The sequence below is a fragment of the Diabrotica virgifera genome, chromosome 3 (assembly GCF_917563875.1).
Source record: "Diabrotica virgifera virgifera chromosome 3, PGI_DIABVI_V3a".
NCBI lineage: Eukaryota > Metazoa > Arthropoda > Insecta > Coleoptera > Chrysomelidae > Diabrotica > Diabrotica virgifera.
In genome coordinates this window covers 122726282-122740270 of record NC_065445.1, presented here as the reverse complement: position 1 = coordinate 122740270, position 13989 = coordinate 122726282, and the positions used below count along the sequence as shown (strand labels likewise).

Genomic DNA, 13989 nt, shown 5'->3' with positions numbered 1-13989 from the left:
TCTCTGCTAATGCTGAACACACTTCTCCAAGAATATCATCTGGTCCAAATGCTTTTCTTTTCTTTATTTTTTGAGGTGCTTGAACCACTTCCCCGTTTGTATTTTGGTGACCATTGCTGTTACTGTCTCCGTTAACTCTAACTGGGTTTCTGTCAAATTTTTCTTTTTCGTGAATAAGTATTTTATTATTTTTATCTCGGCTAAATCTAATCTAATTCGTTGATTTAGATTAGTAGATTAGATTTAGACATCTAAATCAAGACATCTAAAGATTAGATTTAGAATCTAATCTACTTCGTTGATTTAGATTAGTAGATTAGTTTAGACAACGAAGTAGAGCTAGTGGAAACATACATATATATATATATATATATATATATATATATATATATATATATATATATATATATACCTTGGACACGAAATAAAGATCACAAGAGACAACCAAAAATGCGAACTACGAAGAATAAACCTGGTATGGGCAGCCTATGGAAAACTCAAAGACATCTTTAAAAGCAATATACCAATTTCTTTAAAACGTAAAACATTTGACCAATGTGTGTTGCCTGTGATGACTTATGGTGCCGAAACTTTGACATTGACAGCTACAACTTCTAAAATGCTGCAAATAGCTCAGAGGAAAATGGAAAGGTCAATGCTGAGTATAACGCTTCGTGACCGAGTTAGAAATGAAGACTTAAGACGAAGAACAGGAGTTACTGATGTTATTTCCCGAATTGCCACCCTGAAATGGAACTGGGCGGGACACGTCGCCCAATCAGTGATGGGAGGTGGACAAAGAGATTACTTGAGTGGAGGCCGAGATTAGACAAAAGAAGTAGAGGAAGACCACCTACTCGTTGGACTGACGATCTCAAGAAAATGTCGAGAAATTGGATGCAAAGTGCTCAAATATAGAGCACAATGGACAAAAATGAGGGAGGCCTATGTCCAGCAGTGGACGCAAAGGGCTGGATGATGATGATGAAATCTAATCTGATTAAAATCTTTTGCTTTATTTGCTATCTGTTTGGTTATTTTATATACTTTTTATAAGTATCTTATATTCTTAGCTCCCGGTCTATCTTCTGTTTGTTTCATTTTAATCTATATGTTTAATTCCTCTGGTCTGTTATCATTGAAAATATTAGTCTACAATGGAAATCAGGACTAGCAATCTGTTATCATCTTGTCATCTCTGATTTTGAATTAGACTGAACTTTTGTATGAAACAATCAACATAAGTACATTTACCTTATTTCTAATAAAGATGATTTAAATACAATCTTAATTATATTATGGGTAATTTACTAAATATTTAAAGATATAAAATTTAATCTTGGTTTTATTTATTGTAAGTACGTCGTTATTGGCTGCCGAAACATTTTAATCAGTCTCTTTGTTTTCAGATAATCATGGAGGTGCTGTCGTCGTCCAAAATTGCCTTAACAATTCTTTCAGTATTATTTTGTAAGTATTAAATTATTATATGTATAATACTTACATTATTCATCTAGGTATAGGTATACAATGCTAGTCAAAAAACCCCTCTCCCCCTCATATCTTTTGAACGGTTATACTTAGTGAAATTTGGAGGGAGGAACGTAATAAATATAACGTGACGAAATAGTGAAAGATGACGTTACAAAGCCACTTTGACCGATAATTTTAAATAGGACCTTACAGCAAGTGATATCTCGTTTGAAAGGTATTGAAAATATGTACCTATGGGCAGTCAATGAGGATATTTGGTTCCAAATTCCATCCTACTACATCGATTTGCTTGATATTTTCACAGTAAGTAGGGAATAGCTCAAAAGACAAAGTCTACCCTATGTACTGGGGCACTTTTATCTTGGGGCGGTTCCCACCCCTTCAAGGAGGTGGAAATTTTTTTGGTCAAAATAACCACGAAAGTGGCTAGAAAACCTAATTTTAAGCAAAAACTGTTCTATATTTTTTTTTGAAAACTCAATACTTTTTAAGTTATTCGTGGTTGAAAATTGACCGTTTTCATTGAAAAATTACACCTTTTCGGACGGTTTTTGCGAATATCTCTTAACCTTACCCTTTCATAAATCTTCTAGTTATAACACAAAAAAACATGGTAGGTGAAAAGACTTTGATTTTTGGTGCATGCTCAAATCGGTGTATTCAACTTGAAATAACAGAGAACCGGTCGATTTTAGGTGTATAATGCTTCCAATACCTTTTGTAGTACATACTTGAAAATACTTTTAAAACGAGCAATATTAAATGCTGCAAAAAAATTGATGATTAATGTATTTTAAGAAAAAATGAGAAGTATATTTAACCCCTCATCCACCAGAATTTAAATGCATCGTTTTCCTTCTACAATACCTTTTTTATTACAGTTTTATTTTTATGTTAAAAAAGTTGGACATGTTTAAAATAAATGGTTTTTGAAAAAAATAAGATAAGATTAACAAAAAACAGTAAAATACTGTATAAAAGGTATATTCAAAAACCCTCAAAAGGGCCACATCAAAGTCACATAACTAGTTTTCGACTGGTTTACCAGTCATCATCAGTGCTTACGTGCAATGTACATGCTAACCACCAAGATAGTATTATACAAAAATATGTGGGTCAAAGCCCAGTAAAACTAGTCCGTCAAGGAAACATAGGTATAAAATGCTACCTTAAGCCTGGGTGTTTAAAATATTATCTAATTTGCCCTAGGTAACATCTGAGATCTAGATATGACTTGTTCACATGTTGGAAGTGAGACGGCAAGTGAAAATGAAATGGTTGGGAACCTCGGAACGATGACAAGACAAACGACAGTTCCACAGGTAGTTAAAAATAAAATAAGTCATATTTAAGAGTAAGGTATGCAGATTGTTAAAATTAGAAATGATGTAACAACACACTCCATTGTGAAAATTATCATTTAAAATTCATTAAACTAGTTGTTATAGTAAAATGGATTCACGTAAACTGTAAGTGGAACTATAAAATCTTATTATCAAGAGTTCTAAGATTTAGAAAAGCAATTTTGTGGTGATTTAAAGTTATCGAATTTATTTAACTTATTAGTAGCTATTGGAATTTGTGTAAGTGTGTAAGAAATCACAATGGGGGTGTCCGAGGTGTAAAAATGTCTTAAATAATCTAGGGGATGTATCATTAAGAAAGCACAAACTCAGACTGAGGCGACTATTTCTTAAAGGCATCGCAGGCTGCCCGGATCCCTAAGGGTCCAAAAACCAAAACCGTAATATGATGATGACAATAGGGGCTGCGGAGGGGGGGTATGAGATGTCTGTGAGGAAATTAGTGAAAGGAACAAGAACGAGACCCAGAAAGAAAAAATTAAACTGTTGATTTGGTTTTGCTAGAGATGAGTATTATATGTTGGTGATGACAGATGGAGTAGGTATGGTGATAATAGTCATATGTAGAAATATAGTGGTGGGTTGTATGCAGATGAAAATTTGTTTAAAATGGATGTTTGCGGATGATGATATCAGTAATTTATATGTATGTTATGAATGGATAAAATTGGTGAGATGGCTGAAGATGACAAAAGGATTATTGTGACTAGTAACAGATAAAATATTATAAGTGTGAATGAGAATGAAGCAGTTGAAATGAGGTGAAAAGAAATATTGTAAATGTATTAAGAAAAAAGTTGTCGATGGAGTGGTTGGAAGTCCCGATTGAACGAAACATGGCGATTGACACAATTCGGACGTTTTTGTTTTTCTTTGATTCTTTCTAGGTCCTCGTACAAGTCTTATTTTAAGAAGTCTTTCTATGGGATGTTGTGAAGTAGAGCAACATCATCTGGGATATTCAACGTATGGTTTTTTTGTTTGAGATGTTGTGAAAAGGTAGAGGTGTTCTCTCTTTTGGTGTGTTCAAGAGAGCGAGAAGCAAGTGATCTACAAGTTCTTCCTATGTAAGTAGCATCACAGTCAGAACATTGTAGTCTATAAACACCACTATGATTCATGTAATTGATGCTATCTTTGGAATTTTATTACGGTATTTAGTTGTCGAACACTAAACTTCTGTGTTATGTGGTTTGCCTAACTAGTTCCACTTACAGTTTACGTGAATCCATTTTACTATAACAACTAGTTTAATGAATTTTAAATGATAATTTTCACAATGGAATGTGTTGTTACATCATTTCTAATTTTAACAATCTGCATACCTTACTCTTAAATATGACTTATTTTATTTTTAACTACCTGTGGAACTGTCGTTTGTCTTGTCATCGTTCCGAGGTTCCCAACCATTTCATTTTCACTTGCCGTCTCACTTCCAACATATGAACAAGTCATATCTAGATCTCAGATGTTTTAAACATCCATAATATTTTAAACATCCAGGCTTAAGATAGCATTTTATACCTATGTTTCCTTGACGGACTACTTTTACTGGGCTTTGACCCACATATTTTTGTACAATACTACTTGGTGGTTAGCATGTACATTGCACGTAAGCACTGATGATGACTGGTAAACCAGTCGAAAACTAGTTATGTGAATTTGATGTGGCCCTTTTGAGGGTTTTTAAATATACCTTTTATACAGGATTTTACTGTTTTTTGTATCACATGGTATACAGCCAACTACAGGAAAACTTTTTCCTTGTGGATTTTTTTTATCAGATTAACATTTTTTAATTTTATTAAAAATTTTCTTTTTCTCCATGTAACTCAAAAATGATAAGCGATACGAAAAAGAGATACTTCACAAAAAGATAGGGTTCTTAATTTTGTTTTTGTTTTTCATTACTGTATCTCTTATCATTTTCAAGTTACATGGAGAAAATGGAAGATGTTTAAAAATTAAAAAATGCGCTCTATAATTTGATCATATTTTTTTTCAAAAACCATTCATTTTAAACCCGTCCAACTTTTTGAACATAGAAATAACACTATAATAACAGGTATTTTGTCGAAGGAAAACGCTGCATTTAAATTCTGGTGGATGAGGAGTTGGTTAGTAGCTACCTCAAATTTTATTTTTCTAATCTTTAGGGGGGATCAATTGTAGTGTAAATTTAAAATCTCGACTGAATTCCGCTGTTGCGTTAGCCGCCATCTTGATTTTAAACGTTTTTGATCAATAGCTCCACCATTTTCAACTTTTCGACAAAAAGTATAACAACCAAAAGTGTTGAAAATGTGATTTTCTATCATTTCTATTCTTACAAATTGTTCGTGCCGTCGATATTTTCTGAGTTATGGCGGAAAATAGTGGCAGCTAGAATTATTGAATTATCTCGTTTATTATTAGTTTTTTTTATTAGTTATTTTTTTGCTAAAGTTAATATTTAAGGTAGTACGTATGCGGTAATGGCGCGAGCGTAAGACCTGATTTATTTTGTAGCAATTGTTTTTGTTCAATATCTACGCCATTTTCAACTAAAATTGTTCCAAATATGATTTCCTACAATTTCTTTTTAACAATTTTTTTCATGCGGTTGATATTTTCCGAGTTAAGTGGGAAAATAGTAAAAAGTGGTGGAGGGAGCATAATTACTTAATTGAATCTTGTTTCCGAGCTGCCCCAAATTTTATAACTCTATCCTTTAGGGGAGATCAATAGTAGTGTACATTTAAAATCTCGGCTGAATTCCGCGGTTGCATTAGCCGCCATATTGCTTTTAAAGGAGAACCGTTATTGCTTAATATCTCCGCCATTTTCAACTTCTCGACAAAAACGGTAGTTACTAAAATTGTTGGAAACGCAATTTCCTACAATACATTATGCGATCAACATTCTCCGAGTTAAGGGGGAAATAGTGGAAGCAGATGGGAAGCATAATAATTATTAAATTGTTGCATTTATTATTACCTATCTAATTTTACGACATAATTGTACTTCAACAAAAATAAAGAGAATTATGTTTTATACAATTTTTGAAACTTCCAATGAAACACCAACCAAACTAAGTACCTACATAAAAGACAAATAATAACTTATATGCATTAAGTTCACTTAATTTTAAGCGGGTTTTATTGGTTGAATTTGTCTGTCGATAATTAAGTTTCATGTCAGCTAACATATTTTAATATTTCAACATTCTTTTTTTTTTAATTTTGGACCCAGTTGGGGGGAATTTCCCCATCCCCCCTCGTAGACCCGCCACTGGTTTTCTCGAAAAATTGTAGTAAATCGTAATTGCAACAATTTCAGTCCTTGCACTTTTTGTCGAAAAGTTCAAAATGGCGGAGATTTTAAACAAAAATAATTGCTATAAAATCAATCAGGTCTTACGCCCGCACCTTTACCGCATACATACTACCTTAAATATTGATTTTATCATCAAAAAAATTAAAGAGATCAAAATTATACAAAATTTAATTCTCTTTATTTTTGTATAGGTTCAAATTTGTTGTAAAACTAATAATAAACGAAATAATTCGATACATCAATAATTATGCTCTAACTGTCACTATTTTCCCCCATAACTCGGAAAATATCGACCGCAAGAAAAAAATTATAATCTACGAAATTATAGAAAATCGCATTTTCAACAATTTCAGTTTCTACACTTTTTTTGAAAAGTTGAGAATGGCGGAGATATTGAGCAAAAACGGTTCTGGTTTAAATTCAAAGATGGCGGCTAACGCAACGGTCAAATTCAGTCGAGATTTTAAATTTATACTACTATTGACCCTCCCTAAAGATTAGAAAAATAAAATTTGGAGCAGCTCGTAATACAAGGTCAAAAATGCTATCTCGACTGGGCCATTGATTATAAATATTCCTGTAGTTATTAATCAATGACTGGGCTATAATCGATATTTAATATGCACCAAAAAAAAACAAACTCGTTTCACCTACCATATCTCTTTTTGTATTATATCTAGAAGATTTATGAAGGAACGAATCTCTTTGTTTTTTAGAAGCTACAAAAATGTTTTATATAGCTTTTTTAGTTAGGTGCATGGTTTTTAAGGTATTCGCAAAAAACCGTTCGAAAACGTGTTATGTATGTTTCAATGAAAATGGCCAATTTTCAACCACCAATAACTCAAAAAGTATTGAGTTTTCAAAAAAAAAATATGGAACAGTTTTTGCTTAGAATTAGTTTCTCTAGCTTAGCTACTTCCATGGTCATTTTAACCAAAAGATCTTCCACCCTCGAGAAGGGCTAGGCACAAAATTTCATTAAAATCCATGCAGTAGGATAGAATTCGGAGGCAATATCCTGTTCTTGCCCCATTGACTGGCATATACTAATTTTATTTGGAATTTTCGCATCAACTCATATTCTTCATTTCATCAATAAATTAATGTTTCTTTTTTTGTTAAGTGTTGTGTCCATGACATTTTCCACGTTCTTTGATAACACCGCATCTCAAAGCTGGCAAGTCTTTTTTCAGTTGCGTCCGTAAGTGCCCATTCAGACTAAGACCGTTGATTGATAAATAGGTATACCAGGTATACCTCTGTATATTATTTATCAATCAACGCTAAGACACTTGGTATCTTTATCTTGGTATCTTTAACACCGGTATCCGCCACCGGTGTTCAATTGCAGCAAATCACTGTTTTAAATGAACGACTACAGACGAGCCACTGAGTGTTTTGCTGATTTTAGTGGCTCAACATTGCTTTGCTGCAATTGGACACCGGTGGCGGATACCGGTATCAGACACCAGTGTCAGCGTTAACTGTAAAAAACAGATAAAAACACATTTAAACTTTTGTTTTTAATTATTTATTATTGCTGTATTAAAATTTTGTACAGATTTAATTTTAATTCTGTTTTTTTTAGTATGTCAACATACTCTTAGTAAAATAACTGTATCAACCCATGATGCAAGGATAAAACTACATGATACATTTTTAATTGAGATTACATTGCCGTAAGTATCAGTTAATTAATAATCTAACCCAAATAAACTAATTCATATGTAAATGTAACATCAAATAAGTGTAAAACTCATTTTATCTACTGTCATATTATGTATAAGTTTTTAGTTTGTGAAAACTGTCATTATAGATAGCAGTGCGTGAATGGTTTAAAGTGTGCGTGAAGTAACAATGTATTTTAAATGGGATTTACTTTTTCGCACTGTTTTTGACACACTTTCATATAATCAAATATCCTTAACTTTCGCTTTGTCATGGTGATGACATAATGAGCAATAAATTACAACAAAAATTTTGACAGTTTTGTGGTTTGAAAAAAATTATAATTTTTAAATGTCAAAGTTCTAAAAATTGTAGAATAGAAATGAATTTCAGTGACGAAGAGGTACAGTTTTTTTATTTGTTTATCGTAGATACAATATTGTATCAAACTGTGCGTGAAGTACTTTTTGCGAACTTACGCGATGTATAGCACTCGTTCCGCTGTCGCTCGTGCTCTAAACATCGCGTGCGTTCGCAAAAAGCCTACTTCACGAACTGTTTCATAAATAACTATTATCTAGTCTATTTCGTTTGTGGTTTTTACTTTTTTTAAAATACATCGAAAACGTATAGCAGTGTTGCCAACCGGAGGGAAATTTCACTTTTTGCGAGAATTTTTAACACAAAAGGGAAAAAAATTAACTCAAAAGAGAATTTTTACTTCAGTCCAACCTAACCTAACCTTGGTTCCGGTTTGACTGAATTTATCTCAAAGCATATGAATGCATGATCCGATAAGGATAAAGCATCTGATACGTGCCAGTCAGATATTATGGTCCCAATTCCCATATAACATAGGCTTAGATCGACCAGTGATTCTGCACTTGATATCCTGAAATTGGGCTTATTACCCCTGTTCAGAAGATCAAGTTCAGTAGCGCAAAGGTACTCAAAAAGTAACTTACCTCTATTGTTTATATCTCCGCTCCCCAAAATGGTGTGGTGAGCGTTGGAGTCGACCCCAATGATAAGCTCTGTATGCTTATTATTGGTATATTCTAGACTGGAAGGTTCTCCAAATTAGTACATACCTGGAAGTTGTTATTTAGAGTCAATAGAAAGGTAAAGAGATGTAACTATTAACTCTGTAACCAACCCATTGCAGTACGCAGTTTAATTTTGGCAGCTGTCATGTCTCCCCTACAGAGCTCCAGAAGTGGTACCAGGTTAAGGTCAGACCTACAAAAGATTTAAGTTCTTATTTTAGTGTCGTACAATTAGTTCTCATCCCTTAACATTTAATCCCCGTATCTTAGGTTCTTGAATAAATACCATCTCAATGTTCTTCTCAGCTACTTCCTGACACAAAAGTGCCGAAGCTGTTTTTTTGTGTTGCAAATTGATCTGTATGATCTTAATTTTGCAATTTTTTCATTTTTGGGGTCTTCAACAGCATAGATTGTGGTTAGTAAACAAGACGTCGGCCCTATGCAACTAATTGTCAACAATTAACCGATTTCACAAGTTAACCATTTTATATACCTAGTATGTTGGATAAACGAGACACTAAATCCTGATGAAGGACAGTTTCTAAAACTCGGACAGAAATTGCAAGAGAAGCATTTATGAAACTTAGATCTATACTGAGCAATTCTCAGCTGAATTTACAACTAAGATCAAGTTCCTAAAATGTTTTGTGTATCCTGTAATACATATGGACGTGAAACCTGGGTCATGAAGGTTAATATAATGAACAAATTAGAAGCCTTCGAGATGTAGTTATATCGTAGAATGCTCAAAATATCATGGGTTCAACGCATTTCAAATATATGTCTTACACAGAATAGGTCAAGGCGAAAGTGACTTGATGAAGATGAAAAAAAAAGAGAAAACTTGAATATCTGTGGCATATAATGAGAGGCGGCAGATACTGTAATCAACAGTAATCAACTTAACCAATGACAATCTGGCAGGAATGAAACCTTCAACATCAAAAATAAATAAAGCTAATCATCACCCGTCGGAAGCAGAAGGTTTTACCTTAGTAAAAAGGAAAACTAGGAAAACCCGTAACCATAATATAGGCAGTGGAGATGGGGATGAAAATTTCAAGGGTATAGATAAAACTGGAAAGAAAATCTGGCTTTTCTTGTCACGAGTCCCTGATACTGTAACAGAAGACAATAGAAAGGCCTATATTACGAAACAATCAGGCGAACAAAATACTTATGTAAAGAAACTTCCAACATACTTTGTCCGATCCAATAACCAAGCCTTCATGATAGGAGTCGATTCCTCTCTAGAAGAAAAAGTTTACGAAAAAAATTTCTGATCCAAAAACGTATATTTTAGTCGATTCAACTTCAGGCAAGGTCAACGGTTCCTGGAACATCCTCAACCTCAACCAAGGGGAAACTTTTCAGATCAGTTGAATGGAAATTTCTAGCAACTGATTCCGATATTTTTATACTTTTAACAATATTTTATGAGTCTCGTAATCTTGTTCTCTACTAAATGTTTGTTACCATTAATGTTTTTAATAAGATAATTTTAGCGTAGTATTTTTTAATAACCTACTTATTGTACTATAGGTATACCATGTTTGTGACTTGTCTTATGTCATGTAAATGATACAAAAAGATCAATAAATTTATCTATCTATCTATCTACTGGATACTGCATTTAGTACTCAACGGAAAAATTGACGACAAAAGAGGAATTGGTCGAAAGAAATATTTATGGCTCCGAAACCTTAGCCAATGAACTGATTTACATGGAAGAATAAGAGTATTTTTGAACTCTTTTATTATTTTTATAAGTATGTTCTCTTGGTCTCTTAATTAATTTCTCTAATTTTCGCGTAATTAACTATTTCTAATTATTATCTTCTTTTATATTTAAAATTTCTTGCAACGATGCCACACCTAATTATGTTGTGGTATCACTGGTTGGTCTGTAATATACGCCACCTAGTGGTATTGACAGTTCGTTGGTTCCGAGTGTTAATTTTGAGGAGGAGAGAAATTTCGCGCCACTTTTGGTTGGAGGTTCAACGAGTGACGAGTGGCATGTGGCAAATTTAGGCCAAGGTTGGAGGTTAAGACCTCGTTTTATTGGTAAAATATGTGAATTTCGAAGTATGGTTCACCAAACTTATTCAGGAGTGTTTGGGAAGAAATAAGGAATCAATCCAACGGGGTTTGCTGCATCAAATCATCGCCAAATGCCACTCATGTGAAAACTTTGGGAGTCAGTCATTTGGGAAACAAACTATGGAGCGTTCCAGCTCCATTGTCTTCTTCTACACCTGTGCTTACAGGAAGCATGGTTTGGCACTATCTTAGTGCTCATTTCTGGGAACCTTTTGGTTAGCCGTTCGAGGAATGGGGTTGTTTGGGAACATTCAGTTTGGTGATTGTAGTAACTATTGCGTATCATATCACAGAGATTTGGTTGATGTACTATGTTATTACTTATTTTTCTTTCAGATTTAGCTTACCTTTGTTTTTTATATAATATTTGTCATCATCATTCTCTTTGCCTTATCCCTATGCGGGGTCGGCTTCCCTAATTGCATTTCTCCACGTTTTATATAATATTTATATATTACTGTATTAAGTTCCTAAACTATTGTACCTATGGTAAGTTACTTGTGCACAAGGAATAAGCCCAGAAAATTAGATTTTTATATTTTATTATTGCTTTGATTGGTTGAGGTTATTGGGGTAAATTTAGGTTGTAATATTAATTGCTTGTTTCCCAGATATTTTGTTGTCTATTCGCTTTATTTCATTTATTCGGTCATTTTAAGTCGTTTATATCTTTAACTTCAATTTATTTAACGTTTATTCATTAACTTTGCTTAATTCATTCTATTGTATTTCCCTTAATCATGCTTGTGCCTGCTTATTTATATTATTATTTATATTTGTCGGTATTTAATTTAGTTGTACGTAGCAATCGTACTATAACCATTTGGTACAGGTAGTCTCGTGTGAGTTGTACCCTATATGTATGTGAGAGGTATTAAATTTTTTAACATACATACAGTGGAACCTCGATTATCCGTCAGGGCACCGGACCAAGGGTATGACGGATAATCGAAAAGACGGTTAACAGAACATTAAAAAAAAATGAAAAATTCATAAAATACAGCTCTCTATTGGTATGTTTTGTTCGACAATCTAAGAGAGATTTGTGTTCGTACAATCGAATCAGTTTGGTTTAAAATATTCTGAAATCTTTGTTTGTTCGTATTGCTGAACATTCTGCAATGCCTGAATTTCTTAATCGGCGTAACATCATGTTTATCTACTTTATTGGCTTCTTCTTGTCAAGAGTACAACTCGATAAATTGTTGCATGTGCGATGCAGCTTCTCTAGGTTCTTTACGCAGATTTTTGTTAGTTGCAATAGTATCATCGACATCGCCACCATCAAATTCGAAGTCTGTGTCAGCTTCTGAATCTGCTTCCTCCGCCTCTGTTGCCATTTCAACGATTTCATCATCTGTCAACAATGGATAACTGTTTGCGTCCTCACCACAAATTAACCATTTAATATGACATAACCAATATGTTATCTTTAGACCACGAAAACAAAACAGTTAATTCAGCCTTAAAAATATGGTGATAGCATAACTGTACATTTCAGCGTTTGGCTTATCGGCTCAAACAAAGCAATGCTCAAACAAAGGGAATTTATGACATATTTTTTACTTACCTATGTAGTCAATACAACTTATCTACGGACCCTGACGGTTAACAGAGGTGACGGTTAATGGAGAGACCGATAATCGAGGTTACACTGTATAACAGGACTGTTGTTATATTGTATATCCTGTTAAAGTACAACCTTGTCATGCTAGAGTCACATACTATTCAATTTTTAACTCGGAGATTGTGCAAATCTAGTAGTTATTTTTAATAAATATTTATTTATTTTGTATACAATTTCTTCTTATTTACTTATACTACTTATTTACAATTCTTTATATTTACATTTACTTATTGATTTAATATACTTTATAGCAGTGTAAGATACCTGGGAACAGGCGCGGATCCAAGGGGGGTCAATGGAGTCAATTGCCCCCTCCTTGAGACCTCGCCTGGTGTCTACTGACACAGTTTTTAAGAAAGAGATTACAATTGAACATAAATAATGAATTTTGTGTCCTGTTGGTAACTGAATAACTGAAACATAAATATGGTAGAATTCCTTGGAATCGAAAATTATTAAAAGTCTTTGGAACATAATAAATGAAAAAGTCCCACAATAAATCTGTTTACTGCCATCTATTCAATTTAATGCCAGAGACCAGATAAAAATAGTAATTTCCGGTGCTATGGTATGGTAATTTGATCATTTAATAAAAAATAAAACCCCCCGAATAAGAGCCGCTTTTAGAAAGATGTCCAAAGTATTATGTAACAGAGACCTAACATTGGCATTGAGGATCCGACTACTTCGCTGCTATGAGTGCTACGTGTCCTCGGTCTTACTGTATGGTGTCGAGTCTTGGACTGTGAATAAAATCGATTTAAATCGCTTTGAGGCTCTCCAAATGTGGTGCAATAGAAGAATTTTAAGAGTTTATTGGATGGAGAAGATTTGAAACACCACAATACTAGAATGTCTCAGCAAGACTACTGCGATTATAAAAAGCATCAAGAAGAGATAGCTGGATTATTTCTGACATTTAATGAGAGGTCCCAAATATAGGTTGCTACAAAATATTATTCAAGTGAAAATAGCAGGCAAACGCAGTCCAGGACGAAGAACTTCCTGGTTGATTTAGGGTGGCAATAAATAAAATTAAGATACCTATGATGGTAACCAACGTTCTGAAAGGACATGGTACATGAAGAATAAGAAAATAACAACACATCCCGAAAAAGAATCCTGCGTACGCCAGTCACAAGAAAATTTTTATTTCATTGCCCCCACCTTGCAAGGTTGCTGGATCCGCCGTTGCCTGGGAAAGTGATCAAAGATCATTTCCTGGCGCCCATGATTTGTTTGTTTTATTCAATTTGTTCTTCATTAGCAAGTATTCATCTTTACTTATTTTCAGTACATTATTCTTATCTTATATATTTCGATTCTTAGTCATCATCACTATCTACTTTGAGCTACCGTCTTTGAC

At 33.6% G+C, this 13989-nt stretch overlaps 2 protein-coding genes across 8 annotated transcripts in view; one reads left to right on the top strand and one right to left on the bottom strand.

Moving 5' to 3' along the window:
* LOC126882069 (uncharacterized) overlaps nucleotides 1-13989 on the bottom strand; it is a 550590-nt gene that overhangs the window by 105917 nt on the left and 430684 nt on the right. The window lies entirely within an intron of this gene.
* Nucleotides 1-13989, top strand: part of LOC126882072 (cystinosin homolog) — a 159063-nt gene that overhangs the window by 100738 nt on the left and 44336 nt on the right. For 2 of the 4 annotated variants that reach the window (XM_050646902.1, XM_050646899.1), the window contains exons 2-3: nucleotides 1410-1470; nucleotides 7765-7855. In XM_050646902.1, coding sequence (XP_050502859.1) covers nucleotides 1416-1470; nucleotides 7765-7855 — 146 coding nt within the window. In that variant the 5' untranslated portion in view covers nucleotides 1410-1415. Of the gene's footprint in view, nucleotides 1-1216; nucleotides 1355-1409; nucleotides 1471-7764; nucleotides 7856-13989 lie in introns of those variants that run through there. The other 2 variants (XM_050646900.1, XM_050646901.1) reach the window with 2 other exon arrangements.